General features: G+C 34.4%; 2 protein-coding genes across 2 annotated transcripts; both read left to right on the top strand.

Annotated features, from left to right (window-relative positions):
- Positions 1-15,495: 15,495 nt before the first annotated feature.
- LOC141718484 (secreted RxLR effector protein 161-like) lies at positions 15,496-16,257 on the top strand. The gene has a single exon (XM_074520870.1). It carries the CDS (start codon positions 15,496-15,498, stop codon positions 16,255-16,257), a length of 762 nt encoding a protein of 253 aa, XP_074376971.1.
- Positions 16,258-22,577: 6,320 nt separating this feature from the next.
- On the top strand, positions 22,578-23,060 carry LOC141718474 (uncharacterized). The gene has a single exon (XM_074520862.1). The coding sequence runs from the start codon at positions 22,578-22,580 to the stop codon at positions 23,058-23,060; it is 483 nt and encodes a 160-aa protein (XP_074376963.1).
- The last annotated feature ends 184 nt before the right edge of the window (positions 23,061-23,244 follow it).

The following is a 23,244-nucleotide window of genomic DNA, read 5'->3' as shown; positions in this document are numbered from 1 at the left end:
GATAGTAGTTCCTCTCGACTCCAAACACATTTGAATTTCTAAAACAATAAATATTTTTTATTGTAATCTAATTCTTTAAATTTCTAAATATCGTATTAATGACATTAATCATATTTTCCAAGTTAGAGACAACAATATCAGTGTTGTTTTTGCAATTGAATTCGTGTAGTTGGGATAACAATATCTTATAATCTGTAATGAAAATAGAGAACGAGTCTAAACCACACACGTTTACTTACTTTAAATCTTGGTCACGACATTGATAATAAACCTATTATCACTTTTATCCATATTCCTGCTTCATATTATTCCTATAACTTATTTCAAATCAACTCGTTCATTGATCATGTCGTATAAGTATACTTATCTTTCTGTTGATCACCCTTCTTTCATCTTTAACAAGTTCAAATTTGTTCAATTAGTCCTCACTCCGACTATTTCTCATTTATCTATGATAGTCTTTGATCATGTTAAATTATTTTCAGAGCATTGTGATTATGAAGAGGATGAAAGATATAATAATCACAGGTTGATGTTTTATGAGAAATTCACATTTAAGTCCAAGATATCACACATATTTTGATTTTTTTATCTTAAGATCATAAATTTTTGTATTTGTGTTAAAATTTTCATAATTTGTATAATTTTTTTGTTATTAGGATGTAAATTAGTGGCTCAAAAAACGTGGTTCACATAAATAATTTTTTGTATAAATGAATTTCAATCATTATACATATTCTTGTTGTTTATCTAATATACATATTTTTATTTTAAGAAAAAAAAATATTAATAAATATGACTCCCATCTACTTCAATGATTATTGATGTGAATATAATTTTATTTGTTCATAGGGTTAGTCGGTGTTAAGTTGTGAACTTATATCCATCCTTTTATAGAGAAGAATAGCTATCTTCCATCACAATTTATTCATTTTATATAGGAGTTAATTGAAGTTCTGATAACTCATTGATTCATCTAGTATCTAAATATACCCTTCATTTATAAGTTTACTATATCGAAACTTTATTACATCCAAAAATAAATATATCAAATGTCACATTTAGTAAAGACTTATGATACATGTATCGGGTGCACTCAATGTGTCCGAACCTGCCCCACTGACGTATTACAAATGATACCCTGAGACGGGATATAAAACTAAATAAATTATTTCTGCTCCAAAACAGAATATTGTGTTGGTTGTAAGAGATGTGAATCCGCTTGTCCAACCGATTTCTTGGGCGTTCGGGTTTCTTTATGGAATGAAACAACTCATAGTATGGGTCTAGCTGATTGATATGTTACTGAAAACTCTACTTGAATCCATTTGATTTTTTTTATCCACCGTACTCGAAAAATATATGTTATTTTGAGCACGGGTTTTTCTGGTCCAAGCGTATCTTGTCTGTACCACGAATTTTTTTCCTTGGTTAACAATTATTGTAAATTTTCCAATATTCGCACCCTCAAAAATAATTTTTTGTATAAATAAATTTTAATCATTATACATATTCATGTTGTTTCTATAATATACACATTTTTATTTTAAGAAAAAGATAAATATTAATAAATATGACTCTCATATACTACAATTATTATAGATGTGAATATAATTTTATTTGTTAATAGGGTTAGTCGGTGTTAAACTGATATATGTATAATTTATTAAATGGGTTTAAATGCTCATGCTAAAGAGATGTAGTTAATGATTTTACAAAATTGTGCAAAAAATTATGTTGGTGTAATGGTTGTATCCTTCAACATAATCTTTCTTGTTTCATGAGGTCAGGGGTTTGTTCTTTCAAGGAGCCTTTCTTGAACCTTCAAATATCTGTTGAGCTCTAAACGAAATTACTAGAAATCACTCAGTCATATCAAATAAGACGAAAATTATCACTCAAAGATAATCAGACGAGTGCAAGGTATATGAATTTATTTTTTTGGTATTCGTGATAATAAGTATATATTTTTCCTGATGTACATAGCCTGGAAATAGTAAACAAAGATGTTCTAGAGAGGAAAACGAGTGCCTTGTCAGAATCAGACCAGAGGACTCTATTGCCTCTTTAAGGCATCTGGTTCCACTACCTAAGACGACGAAACTGAAACGAGCTCCATCTTAATCCTATCACAAAATGTTTCTAGGACTCTGCTCAGCGTGGAACAATTTATATAAAGGGAGCCCTCTCTGATGCAGTAGTTGTTCGAGTTGACGTGTTTTGTAGGATGATGAAGTTATTTCACAGCCAAAATAGAAAAGTATATATATCGTGCAACACGTAATGCAGACTATTTGTTTCTTAGGAATATCCTGAATGGCATATTTACATTATAATTTAACTAATCTACTAAATTATTCTTTCAAATAGCTCAATAGTAGTTATCATATCCTTATTTTAAAATAACACAGTTTTAACCAGTTTAGATCTAATCTGGCTGCAAGCTGTGTTAGAGTGTTATAAGTTCCATAACTCTCAGATGAGATTAACTTTAACAGAGCTTTTAGAATTGTAATAACCACACATGTTTATAGGCAAACTGCAGAGTACTAGCTCTTTCTTAAAGCATATAAGTATGCCAAGGCTTGTTCACCAGGCCCAGCTACATAGTACACATCTGCATATGATATATCCAAGCTCCTTCATCTTTTACATAATTAAACAGATCTACCTATGTAACATACATTAGCTATAATGTTAAAATTTCCATGAGCCTATATATAACAAGTATCTGTTTAGATCAGTACCGACTAGTTCCAGGTCCTGCATTCCAACGCTTGACTTGAGCTATGACGCCCATGCAGAATACTAAGCAAAAATTTATATTGTACATTATAATATCCTAAGAACTGATAAACTGATTAATCCCAACATTTTCTTCCTGTCGTATCGAGATTATTGGATTGTCTTCAAATTGTATATAAATTTACTATTTCAAATTACCTGCATCTTTCTCAGCCTAATAAATAAATGCATGGAGTCATAAGTAGGAAACCGAAATGACTATTTATGATAGGCATAGAAGTTAAATATGTTCATGAAAAAATTTTTGAGGCCGATAAAGAATCCCACTAATCCACGGCTGTTTTGTACCGTCTGCTAGTGATCTGACCACTTTGATCTTTCTTTTCTGGCATAGTGTTTAGGAACATTTGCGGTCATAGCCACAGTTTCCACAGGGTATGGAGGTCATGTTTTGATGATATCAACATATGTATCATTAATAGCTTCTAGGAACATCAACATCTTTACTCTCCATGTAGAGTAATCAGCTTTCTTCAGGATGAAAATTTTCATGCTTTCATACTTACTTCCAGACATCTTGACCTTTTTCAAATTAACAGTTAATTTTACCGCTCTGATACCACTTGTCGCCCAGTAAAGTAATTATTTAAGGGGGGTTGAATATAATTACTAAACAAATCGATGTATTATGAACGTAAAGTAAGAACAGATGAATCAAATCACAGTTTATATTTATCTTTATGAAGATATGTTATAGTGTAATTCTACCACTTTCTATATATATCAACTATAATTCTATAAATCAACACCTTTTAATTTATCTCGCAGTTCGGACTTGTCATCCAAGTCATTTTCAACGAATAACCTGATCAACGGAGATATGCTATAGCTTTAACGGATATTCATATGTAGACATCAACGGATGATTGAATAGATTGTCAATGGATGATAATGAAGCTTTCAAACGAATAATCATATCCTAACAATTAATCATATCCTGATTTCTCTGTCAAATCCTGACGCCTTGATAAATCCTGATTCATGACGTAGACTATTCCTAACAAATAATTAAAACCAGAAATCTGTGCGTTTTACCTTTCTGCCTATGTGAATGCTTCAAAATGGAATCCACAGGAAAGAAATTTTTTACTCTACGGTGCATATTCTGCTCTTTATCCAACTTCTCTATTATAAGTTTAGTAACCTGCACACAACAATATTTATCATCAAAGTAGGTAATTACAAATTTACCTACTATATAAAATTAAAAATTAATCCAACTACATGCACTTGTGATTAAAGGAAGTAACCCTATATATTTAATCAAATTAATATAGACACATACCGAAATATTGATATTAATTAAGTTTCCACATTAACACTTTTATTAAATCACAAAATTCAGTTTTATTCTTAAAGATGATAGGATATTCAAAACATATGAGCTTTAACATTGTTTATGGTCAATCAAGAAATAAATATTTAACAAAATATTTAAATGTCGGTGCAAAAATATAATATTACAAACCTCATGGGCAATCCCATTATTAGCACAATCAGATGCAGGATGTTTGCCCCATGTATACAATCTTTTGACTCTGACATTATCTCCATTATACCGCTGAATGTGTCACGAGCAACAATTCCCTCAATACTGAATTTATTATCCAGAGTGGCATAATAATCATATAAGGAATAAATCTATGAGTCATAAAGGAAGTGAGTCAAGAATTTCAGAGAAATGGAATCAAAATAAAGGTGGACGAATGGACAATGTTGCATAGAGTTATAATGCACAGAATGATGTTGAATCTGATAGTATTGATGATTGCAGTAGTAGTGATAGTAGTGTTATGTTGACTTTAAAAAAGTTTGAGAAGGTCTCGAAGTTGTTTCCAGGTAATCTACATATCACAGATGGATGGAGGAAATGGATGCTCCATTATCAGACATGGTTTCCGCTATGATATTGTGCTATAGTGTCAAGTGTTCTTCAAATGAGCCGATGGTGAATTCTGGAGCTATAAATTACATATCAGCGTCTTTAAATTTGTTGACATATATTAATATGGCACCAGCACATTATTAAACTAACTACCAGAGATAATTTGGTCATCTTATTGGTGATTTTCAACTTAAAAATGGATTGAAGTTGTTGGGAACCTTGTATGTTCCAAATTTTAATCATAACTTACTATCTATATACAAGGTTGCTAAAAATAATGATTGTCATATCATCTTCAATCCTAATAAGTGCATTTTCAAATATTATGTCACAAACGCAGTTCAGGAAGTGAAACTTTTGCAATGGACTGTATTATATAAAGTCTGATGGTGTAAAAGTCTGCAACAATTTAACATGCAGAGCAATAAAGCCTCAATTTTGTAAAGATACATCTGTGCTTTGGGACAATAGACTTGGTCATGCTCCTACAGCTAAGATGAAAATTAGTAGACATGGTATATGAAAAGAACAAACCACAGCTGGCCATGCGGGGTAGCCGGCAGTCTTCACCAGAACTAGATCTCCATGCTTGAAGTATTGACTTCTTTTATTATGAGATCTGCTGCTTGATCCATGAACATGTCTGATAGGAGCCATTTTTTAATTGCAGTAGGGATAGAGAGAAATGTAATCAAGTGACTATTTGTGAATAAAAAGTGATTGAGAGATTTGTAACATGTGTATTTTATGTATAGAGAGAGATAGAGTTATATATATATATTTAGGAAATTGATATATATATATATATACACACACATATACGCCCAATGAAAGATTAAGAAAAAGAGGACTAAGGTACATTATATATATACTGGAATGATCAAATATAAATTAAAATTAAACCAATATAATCTAATCATCCCCTAAATCACCCCACTCAACTACTCTGCACCCTCTCACACCTAATTTCAGCTTTTCCCTTGTGTTTTTTAATTTGATAGGTTGCCACATAGACACACTATTAGTTACTATTCTTCTTTCACATTCTAGTTTTTCTTTCTATAAATATGTAAATATTAAATAAAATATTGGATCAGAGTTGAAAGCTCAAATAGTTTATTTAGTTTTTGATTTTTTATAATTTGTGATTGTAACATTTCAAGTTTCAATAACTATGTTTTTAAAATATATCTCGAATTTTAATTTATTTTGGTAACATCACATGCGGGTGTAACAAAATTTTAAATAACGACCTTAGCATTTTATTGAATTAATAGCAAATCGATCATTTGGAATTTCAATTTTTTTTAAAATAGCCATAATTTTTTCATAAATTTTAATACAGATGAACTTTTATAAATAACAACCCAGTCCGTTTAAGTTTGTAAAAATTACTAGATAATAACTCATAATTTATTTCGAATCAATTCATAAAATATGGAGAATCTTTCTTGCCCAACCCAGTTGGTTTTCGATATGTTTCATGCATTAAAACATGTTTGAACACATAAAGCCTAAAGTATATGTATAAAAATATAATGACGTGCGTCTTAAAATTTAATGTGATTTTAACAGATAAAGCCTATGGTAGAGATTTAAAAATATAATGACATACGTCTTAAAATTGAACGTGATTCTTCCATTACAAAAACTCGAATATTACATCTTAAATAAATGACTAATTTGAATATTTTTCAATTTAATGTGGCTTGATATGACAAACTAGAAGTGTTTAAAAAAATTAGAAAGTTGAATTGGAAAAAGAAAGTAGAACATGGACAAAAATGGAGCATTCTTGAAATCATTACATGACAACTTCACTATTGTCTTATACAATTGGAGATTGTAAAAATACCAAGTGCATAATAATTTTAATCGAAATTGAGTGTGTTGAAAATAATATATGCATGATCAAGTTGGGAAAGTTAAAAATATTAAGGATAATATTGGTCGAAGAATGGGAATATCAACAAACTATCAACAAATCATGTGGCAACCTCGTTACTTTGAGGTTATTGAAAAATGTAAAGGAGTACACGCTGAGGATGATCATATCATGTCTATCATTTGTTGCACCTTCTTTGGATGAATTACTAAATTTTCAAAGTTCTTTGCATCTAGTGCAAGAGTTTTTAGCATTTAATTAATTTGAGGTGCATAGTTCTTCCCTTCTACAAAAAATTTGGACTAATAAATTATATATCTAATACAGCAACCTGCACTTCCATTAAATATTTTATTCCATCTAGACTAAAATATGGCAATTTCTTTGAAGAATTGTGGGTTCCATAATCAAATTTTTATGTAAGTTGTTCGATGTAATGATTCACCACATTAATGCTTGCATTCTTTATTCTACGTGCATTTCTCAAGGTCAGGTTTCTTTCTTAAATGGCTTAGTGACCTTTTGGCCCTTAAAGTATGGGCCAATATACCTGCAAACCCCAAAAGTATAAAGTCGTACCCTTTGACCCCTAGAATATTAAATATCGTTCCCTTTAGCCCTTTTCGTGATTAAAACGACATATCGGACTAAATCAGAGGGTAAAACAGTCTTTATTGTAAAAAAGGCTAAAAGGAACGATACCTAATACTATAAGGGTTAAAAGGTATGGAAAATCGGCTTTTACTAAAATTGTTCCCTACTAATCAGTTGTTGATCCACAACTCCGTCTTTTGGTTTATTGTGATGGCCACCTGACTCCCAAACCTAACATATATTACACTTCTCGGTAGTTGTGCATCGAGCCAAGTTAAGCAGCTCATGTCTTCTTTCCAAAGACTATTTGTGGAATGAGCATGTGGAGACTTTATGGATGCTGCAAGTTTTGTGTTGTAGATTGAATGTAGAGGACCAATAACATAAAAGTTACCCAAGAACAGGAGGCCGATTGGCCCAGGTGAAAGCTTTGTTCTATCATATAAACCAAGAAGATATTGTACAGAGATCAAGAAAAATAAAGAGAATGTTAATAAGACGTAAGGTTCCATTTCTGTTGAGTGCCCATTACCCAAACACCTCAATTTGTACTTCTTATACCACCAGTACTGGCTTGTGGTTAACTAACCATAATATGACGTGCATGTTTTGTGCATGCAACCTGTAGTTTTGTCTTCAGCACTTCAGCTTTCAGCTGAGATTCCTTTGGAGAGAAGTAGGTTCCCAAACGATGACAGCGGATACCATTGTTGTCTTTTGAATACTATCATGTGTCAATAAACACTGCCTAATGACAATGATGGCAAGTTCTCTCTGTGAAGTGAGAGACGAGAATACATATATCATAAATGAGCGAACATAATACATATATCACACTGTGAAGTGTACAAAATATCTCGTACAAAGCATATCTAAACCTCTATACAATGATCGAACATGACGGACTAAAGACTGTACCCTTAGTATATAAGATCAATCTGGACAGCCTGTGAGGCTTCTCCTCAATCCTGCGGGTAACAACATACACTAATATAGCAGCTCCTCCTAAACTGTGACAAATCAAACATATCTTATAGGGTTGTTCACTGGTAGTTTGTTCTTCCTCCGTTTTAAGTGAAATTGGTGTGCAGTAATTTGCCCTTTGCTGTCTGACAAAAGAAAAGTATCTTTGTTATTTCATATCTAGTTTTTCACAGCTAGTTAACTGAAGATATAATAATAAAATAGCAGTTTGCAATTACAAAACCATCTGACATAGGACTTAAAGGAGGAGATTCCCGTGAAAAGATCAAGTACAACCTTTTCAACCTTGTATCCGTCGCTTGTTATGTTGGAAATACACATTTTTAATTTCTTGCAGGTCATGACATTTTGCTAAAGTTTTATGCTTACTTAAAGCAACTCAGAGTCTCTCAAATTATGCAAATTTGTCCTACTTCTGCAGATACTCATTGAGCAATGCAGTAGACGGATAAGATAGGCTGCTCTAAGAGGGCTGATGGGTTTGGCAGCTGAGCATAAAGCAAACATTTGATGTTTGCATTTTTGGTTTGTGAGCAGATACGGACATCTATATTTTGTTATCAGAAGCACTTATGTTTAATCTTTTTCTCCAGGTGGAAGGTAAAACTACAAACCTATTCAGTTAATAGATATTTTGGACACTAGATGATAGAGACGTTTGACACTAATGCATCAAATATCTATCATTAAAATTAATTTTAAGGTTTGACACTCAGCTCTTTTCACTTCATGAATCTTCTCTATCAAAGCTAGTATATCCTCCATAAGGTTCCTTCTAGCCGCTATAGTATCAAATATCGTTCCTTTTAGCCCTTTTTTACAATAAAGACTGTTTTACCCTCCGATTTAGTCTGATATGTCATTTTAATCACGAAAATGGCTAAAGCGAACGATATTTAATACTCTAGGGGTCAAAGGGTAGGACTCTATACTTTTGGGGCTGGTAGGTACATTAGCCCATACTTTAAGGGCCAAAAGGTCATTAAGACTTCTTAAATATTTATCATGTCCGGAAAAATGAGTCTCATGTTAGTTAGATTTATGTCCATCTTAGACAATAACTGTTACCTCTTGGGATGCCTGCTTCAAACTGATTTTTTTGTTTAAATGGTTTATTTAGAGTTACAAAGGTTACGTTATTTAACCTCTATATGAAATTCCATATAATTTGAATTTCTGCATCGTATAATTTCTGGTGATAAGATTAGTTAAAAATCTAAATAATACTAAAGTATCTACTATCTTGTATTGATCATAATATTTTTCCGACAATAGTAAGTGAAAAAATACAAGTTGGGATGTATAGAGGTGCTAAAAGAAGAAATGTTGTAGTACAGGCTTTACGTGTACTTTTTGTATATTACATAGTACATGCTAATGAGGCTATTTTGAGAATATAGTCGGATTTTTTTAACTTCCCACCTTTCTTTTTCTCAAACGCCCAACTAACCTCAACTTTTTAGAACGTGAATGAAGAGGTATGAAGATGTTGAGGTACACAGGCTAGCCCCACAGCATCTCATTTTGCATAATTGTAGAAGTACATCTACTTTTCTCTGCTTATTATTTTTTTGTTCTTTCACCTCACCTAAAATAACTTCTTTTTATATTCTTTAGCGTCCAGATTCTACTTCAAATTCTGGTCAACCGCCGACTAGGGTGGGACTGCCAAAGTCACTCTAGTATAAATGAATAACATCACTCTTGAAATTGATCTAATTCAACACACCATTTTGCAATTATGGCATCCTCATAACATAAGTTGGAATCAAGAAACCTAATGGCATCGACTTTGGTTAATAGAAGATTGTTTAACCGACTTTTAACGAGTACACTATAATTTATAATGGAGAGTCTGCAAAGATAACATAATAGATTGAGTAGGGTCGACACAGTTTATATATGTGACATTAATAACACAGGAAATAATGATATTTTGGTACTACACATGTGTCCGATTATGTGTATAAGGGAAAAGTAACTAGTAACAACTCAAGATATGGATACCTGTTTATCTCCATCTATTATATTTGAAGCCAATTTACAAGACATGGATATTAATTCACAAGGCTTTAACTTATTCACAGATACATAAGATAGATAGGGAAAGAACAATTTTATGTGAATATAACCAAAAAAATATTGATTAACTATACTACACCAGAAATTTACTATAAGATTTTGAATAGGAAAATATTTTTTCCAAATGTGTATTCTATCCGGTGGCAAGTTTAGTTCTCAAAAAGAATTTTTAAAATAGGAGAAGAATGGTTAGAAGTGGAAGAGATGAGCAGATGAATTCAAATAGACTTAAAAGATAGTAGAGCGTACGTGAGGATTGGAGAAGACTATAGAGTGTAGACCGTAGATGTGGAGGTTAATTGTAAGAGCCATGTGTTAAGTGCTCCAAAAAAAGACTTAACAAAGATAAATGCTATTTCCACACGAACTTTCATAAATAACAACATAGACCCTCAAGTTTATAAATATTACTAAATAGTAACATGAAATTTGCTTCACATCAATCCGACAAATATGTATAATCTTTCTTGTCCATTCTTTATAGCTTTCAATCTATTTCATACATTAAAACATTTTTGAACACATGAAGTCTAAGTAGATATATACAAATATAATGACATACGTCTTAAAATTGAGCGGGATTACAAAGACTATGAATGTTACAGCTTAAAAAAATGATAAATTTGAGTATTTTATTAAGTTAATGTGGCCTAATATGACAAACGAGAAGTATTCAAAAAATAAAAAGTTGAATTGGAATAGAAAGCAAAACATGGACGAAAATGGAGCCTTTTTTAAATCATTACATAACAACTTCAATATTTTCTCCTCGTATATCATGAGTTCAATATTTTCAAATACAAGATTATATGAATATCTAATTGTATATGTGTAGTTATCAATCTTAATATCATGCCTGTGTTATGAGTTTTAAATCATGTTTAGTTTGTTTTTCTAAAAGTACAAATAATTATGCATTATCTGGGCAGGAAAGTGTTAAAAGTATTTCTTTTTTTTCCGAAAAAATGTGCTACGATTTTATAAGCAAATACAACTGTAGTAAGAATCCCCTCCGGAAATTCTATTCATCGTGACGTCATTTAACTTTTTTTACATGTATGCATTTCCTAAATCATTCCTCTAAAAACATGGTTTGCGAGACCCCGGAAAAAATCTGCACAAATATTTTCCTTTTTAGGTCAATTGGCAAATGCAAACTGGCCAAAACTGCATATATACTTAGTTTCATTCTTACATGGCTTTGAAAAAAAATATTATACAATTTCAGGTTTATTTTTAATATCTTCTTATAACCTCATCTTTTCAACAAAGAAAATTTCTTCTTGATGGTGCAGACAAAGAAGCTTACATGTGAGCAGACAACTGATGGACAAGGTATCTTCCCCTTCGATCAGGACGGCCTCCAAAAGTAACTAAATGTTGGACGCGATATTAATGGCTGACACCATGGCCCTGCAAAAAAATTTAATATTTTTAATCGATTTACAAAAATTTGAAGACTTAGATTATTAAATCATATGAGCAATAAAGATCTTGGTTATATTGAGTATCACCCATAATAGGAGGTGGTGCTCTCTGGATATGTGAAGAATATCGAATAGGATCCTCAATAGGAAAAGGTGGTAGTGGATGTTGGAATTAATCTAAACGTTTTATTTGTTTTATTGTTTAAATAAATCAGCTGGTCACTAATATTAGTATTGCAGTTAGAGTAGAACTCTAGAGTTGTTAGGATGTGTAGTTAGAAGAATAAGTCGTGGAGAAAACTAAGGTGTTTAGCCCTGGTTTGTATCTATCAGTTTAGGCTCAGTAGTTTTAGATAAATTTGCTTCAGTTGCATTTGTTTTCAGTTAACTCTCTCAAATTGTAAAACTCATCAGTTATCAATATAGCTGCTTTCATTTCTGTTTAACAGTATTGTTCTTGTCTATATTTTACACCTGGTATCAGAGCCTCACTCGATCGCAAGCCACACTTCAAGCAAATGGAGACCAACAAGGGAAAACAAGGTTCTTTCAGTTTAAGCTACCCAATTCTAACTAAGACAAATTACACGGCATGGGCTATGAAAATGTGTGTGTTCATGCAGGCCCATGGTGTATGGGATGCGGTTGAACCCAAAGACGCAAATACTGCAATTGAAGACAAGATGGATAAGCGAGATTTGGCTATTATATATGAGGGGATAGGTGAAGATCTGTTAATGTCAATAGCTGACAAAACGACCTCAAAGACAGCTTGGGAGGCAATAAAAATGGTTCACCTTGGAGCAGACAAAGTTTAAAAGGCGAAAGCTCAAACTCTTAAGGCTGAATTTGAGTCTCTTGTCATGAAAGATACAGAACAACTAGATGATTTCTGCATAAAGATGAATAGCCTGGTGACCAACATCCGGATGTTAGGAGAGAAGGTTGATGAGACGTATGTCGTCAAAAAGCTCTTGAGAGCAGTACCTGTGAAGTTTCTTCAAATTGCATCAGCGATTGAGCAATTTGGAGATTTGGAGAAAATGTCCGTAGAAGAAGTTGTGGGAATAACGCGAACAGAATGAAGTGAATAACGGCCAGCTCATGCTTACTGAAGAGGAGTAGTCACGACGTGAAGGCACTGAGACCAAACTGTTGTTTACACGGGACGAATGGTTGAAGCGAGCTAACAAAGGAGGAAATGGGGGAAATGGAGATTACCGTAAGGACGGTCGAATGTTTCGTGACAGGAGCAGAGTCAAATGTTTTAACTGTCATAATCACGGACATTTCGCTTCTGAATGCCGTAAGCCAAGGAGAGACAGAGAACAACGAGCTGAGGCAAATCTGACTCAAATCACTGATGATGAGCCCGTATTGCTTGTGGCTGAATTCGACAAGATCGACAACAACAGAGGCACTAAACTTAATACGGAGGAGGGAACACGTGGTATCTAGACAATGGTGCCAGCAGTCACATGACTGGGCATCGTGGAAAGTTCATAGATTTAGACGAAACTGTTATGGGTCAAGTGAAGTTTGGTGACGGGTCTATGGTACACATAAAAGGCAGAGGAACTGTGAAGCTTGTGTGTAAAAATGGTGAAGAACGTGAACTGAAAGACGTATACTATATACCAACCCTCAGAAATAACATAATTAGCCTGGGTCAGTTATCCGAGGAAGGTAATCGAGTTGTTCTTGATGGAAACATATTGTGGGTATACACCGCAGATGGAAAACTCTTAATCAAGGTACAAAGAGGTACGAACAAATTGTACAAGCTATGTGTCAAAGGAGTTTGAGGTGACTATTTACTATCAAAGGTGGAAGATGAGACACGACTTTGGCATCTACGCCTTGGTCACGTCAACTTTCCAGCTATGCAATTTATGTCCCGAAAACAAATGGTTTATGGCCTGCCCAAGGTGATGCAACCAGCAGGAGCATGTAGTGGCTGCCTCATGTCGAACCAATCACGTAAGCCATTCCCTTCTCACTCTGTTTTTTCCTGCGAAGTGTGTTTTAGAATTAATACATGGAGATTTATGTGGCCCTATCACTCCCATAACACCAGCGGGGAATAAATACTTTATGTTACTAGTTGATGATTTTACTAGAATGATGTGGGTTTACATGCTCAAAGCAAAATCTGAAGCACTGACAGCTTTCAAGGGTTTTAAAGCTCTAGTTGAGAATGGTGTTACACCAGGAATCCGAGTATTACGGACTGACAACGGAGGAGAGTTCTGCTCAACAGAGTTCAATAAATTTTGTGAAGAGATGGGCATTTTGAGACAACACACAGCACCATATTCTCTGCAACAGAACAGGGTGGTCGAAAGGCGTAATAGAACAGTAGTAGCTATGGGCAGGAATATGCTAAAAGAGCGGAATGTTCCATCTGAAATGTGGGGAGAAGCAATTAGACACGCAGTTTATGTACTCAACAAATTGCCCACTCGAGCCCTCTCAGAAATTACGCCTCACGAGGCCTGGTATGGTGAAAAACCTCATATTAATCAACTTCGTATGTTTGGGTGCGTAGCTTACATGAAAATTCCAAATGTCTATGTTAAAAAGTTGGACGACAGAAGCAAACGAGTTGTGTACTTTGGTAGAGAACCGGGCACAAAGGCCCATCGGCTGTATGACCCAACCACAGGAGTTATACATGTCAGTCGGGATGTCTGTTTTGAAAAAGAGAAAAGCTGGTCCTGTAATCATAGTGAATCGACAAGTGCCGAAGTAGGAAAGTTCATAGTGGTGGGAATAGAAGATATTGAACGTGAGGCTGAAACCGCAGACAGTGAAGACACCATTGTGACCATACCACAATCAAGCAGCCGTACCTCGAGTCAGAGTCAGACTGCAACTCCTCAAACTAATGCGTCTGTTGTTCAGAGTACTGAATCTAGATCTGAAACAAACGAAGGAAGTATCTCAGCTACCTCGAGCGAAAGTAGTGCACCTCTGAGGTTCAGAAATCTGAATGATATTTATGCTCAAGATGAAGACTTAGAGTTAATAGAGGAATTGCACTTGTTGAGCATCGATGAACCTGTGTTATATGAGCAGGCTGCTAAGAGTCGAATTTGGAAGGACGCAATGAAAGCTGAACTCGATGCTATCGAGAAAAACCAGACCTGGTTTCTTACAGACCTGCCTAAGGGGCATAAAGCCATCGACTTAAAGTGGGCTTTCAAGGCTAAGAAGGATACTAATGGCGAGGTTGTAAAACACAAAGCTCGGTTAGTGGCAAAGGGATATGTTCAGAAACATGGGATAGATTATGAGGAGGTTTTCGCCTCGGTTACACGGTTTGAAACAATAAGACTTTTACTAGCTCTTGCGGCAAAGAATTCTTAGGAAGTACACCATCTTGATGTAAAATCAGCTTTCCTCTACGGAGAATTGCAGGAAGAGGTGTATGTCGCGCAGCCAAAGGGTATGTTAAAAGAGGACAAGAGTCAAAGGTTTACAGGTTGTTAAAGGCCCCTTACGGTTTACGTCAGGCACCGAGGGCCTGGTATGCTCAGCTCAATAAATGTCTTCACAAGTTGGGGTTTGTTAAATGTCCGTTTGAGCACGCTGTTTACACCAAGAGAGATGGAACCGAGTCATTGGTCGTTGGTGTCTATGTTGATGATCTTTTGATCACCGGCACCAGTACTTCACACATAATCAACTTCAAGGACCAAATGGGCAGGGAATTTGAGATGTCTGATTTGGGACGACTCACTTATTATCTTGGTCTGGAAGTCGAGCAAGGCCAGGGGTTTACTGAACTAAAATAAACGGCTTACGCTAAGAAAATTCTGGAGAAGGCGGGTATGAGTGACTGTAATCCCGTCAGATATCCTATGGAACCGAAATTGCTGCTGCACAAAGATGAAAATGGTGAACCTGTGAACCCGAAAGAATTTAAATCCATAATTGGAGGTTTGCGCTACCTAGTGCACACCAGGCTTGATATCGCCTATGCAGTAGGAGTGGTCAGTCGGTTCATGCAACGCCCAACTATGTTACATCTGTCTGCAGCTAAGAGAATATTGCGTTATGTACGAGGAACCTTGGATTTTGGATTAGTGTACAAAGCTGGAAAAGGTAACTATTTGCTGGCAGGTTATTCAGATAGCGACTTGGCAGGATGTGTGGACGATCGTAAGAGCACCGGTGGAGTGGCGTTTTACTTGGATGACAGTCTCATAACTTGGATTTCTCAGAAACAAAGATGTGTTGCATTATCGTCCTCTGAAGCAGAATTTATGGCAGCTAGAACAGCTGCTTGTCAAGGGATATGGCTGCAACGAGTTCTTAGTTACATTTCAGATGTTGAGCCCGGGCCTGTCATATTATATATCGATAATCGTTCTGCTGTTGATCTCGCCAAGAATCCGGTCTTCCATGGTAGGAGCAAGCACATAGACATTCACTATCATTTTATACGAGAATGCGTGGAACAAGGTCTTATCAAAATTAAATATGTCAGCACAAATGAGCAGCGTGCAGACATTCTCACTAAAGCACTGTCCGTAGCAAAGTTTGAGAAAATGAGGAACCTGTTGGGTGTTAAGCAGCTCAAGTCAGTTTAGATTAAGGGGGTGTATGTTGGAATTAATCTAAACGTTTTATTTGTTTTATTGTTTAAATAAATCAGCTGGTCACTAATATTAGTATGGCAGTAAGAGTAGGACTCCAGAGTTGTTAGGATGTGTAGTTAGGAGAATAAGTCGTGGAGAAAACTAAGGTGTTTAGCCCTGGTTTGAATCTATGAGTTTAGGCTCAGTAGTTTTAGATAAATTTGCTTCAGTTGCATTTGTTTTCAGTTAACTCTCTCAGATTGTAAAACTCATCAGTTATCAATATAGCTGCTTTCATTTCTGTTTAACAGTATTGTTCTTGTCTATATTTTACAGTGGAGTGGGGCATGACCGAGGATTAGGTGGAAGTTGGGGCTTTGGTGAAAGAGGCAAAGGGGGAGGGGGAGGGGGAGGGGGAGAATCAGGTGGTGATGGTGGTGACAAAGGGGGAGGAGGAGGATGAGGAGGAGAATCAGGTGGTAATGGTGGTAAGTTCCTTTCCCTTCCATCTGAACCGTTCCCTTGAGCAGAATTTTCCTTTTCATCCTTGTGGTTGACCGAGACATCCTTCATTTTGAGCTCCTGATTGCACGATATCTTATGGATTTCATCTTCTTGAGCAGACATGTGTGAAAGCAAATGGCCAAGGACAGCAACATTGCTGTGGGAAAAACTAAGAATGAGTAACTAAGAATGTAAGACTCAGTGAAATTTGAGGTTGATGTTAAAACCCAACACGGGTTGACAAAAACCAAGCACATGTATATCTTTTCACAAAATTCAACTTTCCTAACAGGGCTGATTGGCATACATGGAAATTATATGGCTCATAAGAAAAATTCTTATGAAATTTTAATTTGAAGATAATCAAAGGATTTAATTAAATATTTTAAGATTGCTAAAAATTTAAGCCGAAAATAAAAAATATTGACGTTATCCAGATCTATAAAACAAAAAAGGCATCTTATGAATGAAAGAAGAGAGTAATATGAAGGAAATTGCATAAAATATGGTTACTACACTTCGTATGGAAAGGAACTGTAATGGGTAAAATTTTCCATAATTAATTAAAAATTGTGTTATTTTTTGTGGTGAATGTATCTAATTACACTTTTAAGCTATGAGAACATGTTAGTAGTTAAATAACTGCCAATAAAAATTATGCCAATTAGGAAGGAGATATATGTTAAAAGTTTCTTGTAATTGACCTTGGAAAAACATTAGATAAGAAACAAATGTGTAATGAAAGTAACAAAACAGGCTACATGATCTCAATATTAATAATTTCTGACCTGCCATATTCTTTGATAATGCCATCAGTCGATCTTGATTGAATTACATATATGTCTTCTTGAGATGAATTTCTGATTAAATGCTCTATATGATCAACGTAAGGCTGAAGATGTGATTTTGGTATAATCTTCCTTTTAATCCATAATCGCAGAATCTGTAGTTATAGATTGTACTTAAAAGAAGGTTATGGAAAAGTGCAATGTTAAAAAATCATTCAAGTGATCATATCAGTAAATGATACCTTAGCACACTGCTTATGATTCTCTCCGGGGTGAGCCCCTGATGGAGCAGCAGCTCCTAACAGCCGAGGCAACTGATCTTGCACGACTGTAACCAAACAAGCTCCGGCAAAGTCTACAAAATTTTAAGAAAAAATTGAGTCATTTGTACTGATCATGCTCTTCATAAACCACGCCAGGCAATATCTTACAATTACATTGAATCTGGATAGATGCTAATATAGAGAAGAAACAATCATAACAACCACTAATGCAAAGAAGTGAAGCAAATAAAAGTTTGAAAGTGGAGTAAATATAATAATTAAATCCAGAAATCTGGGGTTTTTACCTACTATATAAAATAAAAAACTAATCCAACTACATGCACTTGTGATTAAAGAAAGTAACCCTATATATTTAATCAAATTAATATATAGACATCTAGTGAAAGATTGACATTAATTATGTTTCCACATGAACACTTTTAGTAAATCACAAAATTCAGTTTATTCTTAAAGAAAAAAATATATGAGCTTTAACATTGTTTATGGTCAATAAAGAAAAAAATATTTAACAAAATATTTAAATGCTGGTGCGAAAACACAATATTACCAACCTCATGGGCAATTCCATTTTTAGCACAATCAGATGCAAGACCCGTTGCCCCATGTATACAGTCTTTTGACTGTGACAGTATCTCCAATATACCTCTGAATGCGTCACCAACAACAATTCCCTCAGTACTGATAGAGCGGGGAGTAGACACATTATCCCTTGGTTGAAGAGGGGAACCAATTTTAGGAGTTCTAGACACATTTTTAGGTATGCTTTGAGAAGGAACTCTTATCAATTTCTTCTCCTTAGCAAGTGCAACTAGATGTCTTATAGATGGAATCGAGTCCTCGTTGTTTGATTCTGAAAATGCACAGGTTTTGCTCCCTTGAACAGCTTTGTTTTCTGTTTCGAGCCTATGCAAGGAGAGCAACATAAGAAAGTATATCAGGGAAATTATAATATGCTTACTATTAGGATTAGCAAAAAAAATGGGCTCATACCTTTTACTCATTTGGTTAGCTTCTAGTGATGATTTCCGCCTTTTTTCTAATAACTCCCTAATTTCTTTAACAGCTGTAGTGAAATATTTAGCTACATTCGATTTTTCTCCAGATCTAATCTTGACATCACCCATAATAAATGGATGTTATTAGGTTCAACCAAAGTTCCGTTAAAAACAAAATAATTGAAGAAACGTAAATTAGTAAATTTACTTCCAAAAAATAAAATAAGAAACCATACTTCATGTTGAATGTCAGGTCTTAATATAAAGATAACACCACATACACAAAAATACTTAAACTAACACAATTTTAAAGAAAGACAGTGAGAGATACATAGCAATACTGCTTGAAAATTTCATGACCAAAAACTATAGCATCATTGCATTCAAGCATTCCTATTCACCAAATGTACAATTCATAAAAAAATGAGTAGTTTACATTTAAAATTCATATTTACATAGACAATTCATGAATTTTGTTTGATTATCATTTTTATTCTTGTGACATTAACAAAAGTACCTAGATGTGAAAGACAATAATTTTACATTCATTTTCAATTGTATTTATTCAACCTTGTAAATAGAAAAATATTGGTATATTATCACTTAATCAAGATTAATCAAGATTACAAAAATGATAATGCTCAATTATTATCTACTGCAAGTTGAAACAAGCCATGCCATTTTAAGCTTATATAAGTAATTCGGAAAAAGATTTTACCATAATGAGGATCTTAAGCCAATAAAGTTAATTACTGTATCCTTGCTTCCAAATATTAGAGGTAATATTTAACCCCATTCATACAAAAACTTAGCTGATTTTCTTTAACATATATTATTTATCAATATAAACTTCACACAAAATTTTTATATTATTGAGAGAAAGAATGTATTAGCATGTTTTAAGAACCTAAACATTGAGGGGAAGAATGAAGTCTAAAATAAAGTGGGGATTCTCTTTTTGTCAACCTTCAATATACACTTTTAATATGCAATGGGTGGGCAATATTGTTAATCCCTGATTTCTGATGATACATTGAAGAAGTCTACAACAAATCAGATTGTTAGTTAGTTAGATAAGTATTAGAGTTTTGTTTAAATGTTAACTTAGTTAACTCGATAACCTTTGACTTATCTTTTAAAAACAAACTCTATCTTAGATAAACCTAACATATTTCAAATTCTTTATCTTTCTCAGGTTTATCTCTTTCAAGAAATAAACTAACGGATTACTTATTTTACACATTCAAATATTTCAAACCTAATCTTATCTTTTATTATCTTTAAAAGAGTTTGAAATAGATTATATCTGTTACATGTTTTTTATATAAACCGACTTGATGTTTTTCAGAAACAAACTCTCTGTACTTTCCATCTTATATCTTTCTGAGAAAAACATCCTCTTAATTACATTCATTGATTATCCAGTTAATTAATAGTTTATAGTCGAGTTGTAATCTTTCACATTATTATCTTTGTTTTTGAAAGAAAGGTGTATTGTATCACTTGTCTCGGGTTGTGGGAATATTGATTACAAGATCAAGGCCAACTAGCTGTGTGCTAGGGAAAGGGTTGTAAGTACTTTATTTAAGTGGATATAATACATTCTCTATGCTAGTTGGCATGGGGACTTGGATGTAGGCCATAGACTAGGTATAGGGGCCGAACCAAGTGAAAAGTTTTGGTGTTTTTGGATTAACATATATCCAGCATTGCATATTTATATTTCTACAATTTACATTCTGCTGAATATATAATATCTGTCTCATTTAGATTCAGCCTGTCTCATTTTCTAAGATAAAAGAGACTGTCTCATTCATGAACAGTTGCACTTTAACTAATTCTGTTGAGCCTACAAATTTCATTTGGTATCAGAGCAGGTGCATTTAATTCTCTTTTTAGTGTTTATTTTGGTAGCGATCCATGGCTCAACCAGATAGTTATTCAAACAATTATCCGCCATTGCTTCAAGGTACTGAAAACTACAATGACTGGAAGTTTCGGATGAAAATCTTTCTTCAGCGTGATGCTTTCGAATGGGATGCTGTAGAAAATGGTTTTACCATTCCTATGAAAGAAGGGAAGCCAAAATCTCTCAAGGACCTCTCTCCCGAAGAAGTGAATGCAATGAACTCAAATGCTAAAGCTATGAACTCACTTCTCAATGGCATGGTAGCTACCGAATTAAGAAAAGTATCAGCATGTACTATTGCGAAGCAGATCTAGGATACGATCAAAGTCAGCCACGAAGGCACGTCTAAGGTACGTGAAGTATAATTAAGTATGCTAATGAGTGACTATGAAGGTTTCAGGTTGGAAAGAGATGAAAGCGTTCGAGACGCTCAAGGGAGGTTTCTGACATTAATGAACTCTATCTCACTTCTGGAAAGGATCATTCCTCAATCTGAGATCAATAGGAAAATCCTCAGAGCAATGCCAAAGAAATTTGCTCCAAAGGTTACCATTCTGCAGGATTCGACACTACTTTCGACTATGGACACTCTAACATTGTTCAGTGAATTGGAAGAATTCGAAAATCAGCTACGCAGATATGATGAAGAAGATGAAGCTCCTCACAAGAAAACTCTGGCTCTTAATGCAGATGCAGGTGATTCTTCTGAAGATTCTGATGTGGAGATTGCACTTCTCACTAAGAAGTTCCACAAAATTCTGGCCAAAAAGAATGCATCTAAATGACCCATGAAGTCTTCATTTCCAAAGAAAGAATTCAGACCTAGTTCAAGCAAGGAAGGCAAAAATAATCAAAACAAGGATGCATGCTTTGAGTGTGGAAAGAAAGGTCACTTCAAGAAGGATTGCTACAAGCTCAAAGCCAAAAAGAAAGCTTTACTCACATGGAGTGATGATGATTCTGAAGTGGAAATTGACTCAGACGATGAATTAGCTCAACTATGCTTTGCTGGACTTGAATATGACTCCAGTGACAATGATGAGGTACATACTGTTCAAGTTAATAAAAATTCATATATATCTCAGGATGTACTAACCTTGCAGGCTCAAAATAAAAAGTTAAAAGAAAAGAATGCTTATCTTAAACAAGCATTGAGTGAGGTTCTCAATGAGGTTGATGATTCCATCAAAGATAAATCCTTAGTAGAAGAAAATAAGCTACTATCTGAGAAGGTCTCTAAGCTGAAAGAAGAAGTCAACTACCTCAAAAATGAGATCGAGATGAAAGATGCATGTCTTGATCCATTAAAGAAGGAAACTTTTTTTGCTGAAGCAAATGCATCTTCTGATTCTATAGTTCCTGAACTCAAGCAAAAGGTTGCCCAGCTGGAAACTGATCTAGCCAAATGTTTTCATGGAGAAGGAACCTTGAATGCTTTACTTGCCCAACAGAAATCTTCTCTTGACAAAGAAGGTTTGGGGTATGGATCAGCCAACAAGAAGAAGGTTTTTCAAAGTGGCTACAAAAGAACTCCTATAAAATACAAGATGCCTTATGAAAAATGTCAAGACTGTGGCAAATCTGGTCACACTAATTCTACATCTCGGTTATGTGGTATTAAAGGCCACGATACTAACTCAGCAAATAGATCTAAATCTGTGCATAAATCTGTTAATATTGTTCAAATGTGGATTAAGAAATCTGACAGGCATTTGTATAAGATTTATGATACTAACATTCAAGGACACAAAGTCACGTGGGTACCTAAGAGATAAAGGATCTTTTGCAGGTCTGTTTTAAAGTCCATGTTCCTCGAAATAAGTGGATTATTGATAGCGGTTGCTCTCGTCACATGACTGCAGATAAATCAAAGTTTCTCTCATTAATCGCTAAAGAGGGAGGCTTAGTTACTCTTGGAGATTCCACTACCGTACGTATTGTAGGTAAAGGTACCATAGGTAACGACAAGTTTGCTATTAACAATATTCGTTTAGTTGATGGTCTTAAATATAATCTTATTAGCGTAAGTCAGTTAACTGATGTTGGTCATAGTGTTAAGTTTGATAAAGATGTTTGCTATATTGGTAATAAAGCTAATGAGTTTGCTTTAGTAGCCAAAAGAAAGGGAAACATCTTTGTGTTAGATTTTGATGAGCAGCAAGAAGAAATTTGTCTAGCTACCGTTCAAGAACAACAGAATCTGTGGCATAGGCGTCTTGGTCATGTTCATATGGATCTACTTCGAAAGATATCTTCACATGAGTTAGTTCGAGGTTTACCAAAGCTGAAATACAAGAAGTCGGAACCATGTTCAGCTTGCCAACTTGGAAAATAGGTGAAAACTTCCTTTACTGCGAAGAATAAAGTATCAACTTCTGTTCCTTTGCAGTTGTTACATCTAGATCTTTTTGGTCCAGAAAGATATGTAAGTTTGGGAGGTAAGAATTATGCTTTTGTTATAGTAGATGATTACTCTCGTTTTACTTGGGTGTTATTCTTGCGTACTAAAGATGAAGCTT

Source organism: Apium graveolens, chromosome 1 (assembly GCF_009905375.1).
Source record: "Apium graveolens cultivar Ventura chromosome 1, ASM990537v1, whole genome shotgun sequence".
NCBI lineage: Eukaryota > Viridiplantae > Streptophyta > Magnoliopsida > Apiales > Apiaceae > Apium > Apium graveolens.
Note: the sequence above shows the minus strand (reverse complement) of the source record. Positions and strands in the feature narration are given on the sequence as shown.

Coding starts and splice junctions, on each gene's coding strand:
- LOC141718484 (XM_074520870.1), top strand. CDS start 15,496: ATGAGTGACTGTAATCCCGTCAGATATCCTATGGAACCGAAATTGCTG.
- LOC141718474 (XM_074520862.1), top strand. CDS start 22,578: ATGACTGCAGATAAATCAAAGTTTCTCTCATTAATCGCTAAAGAGGGA.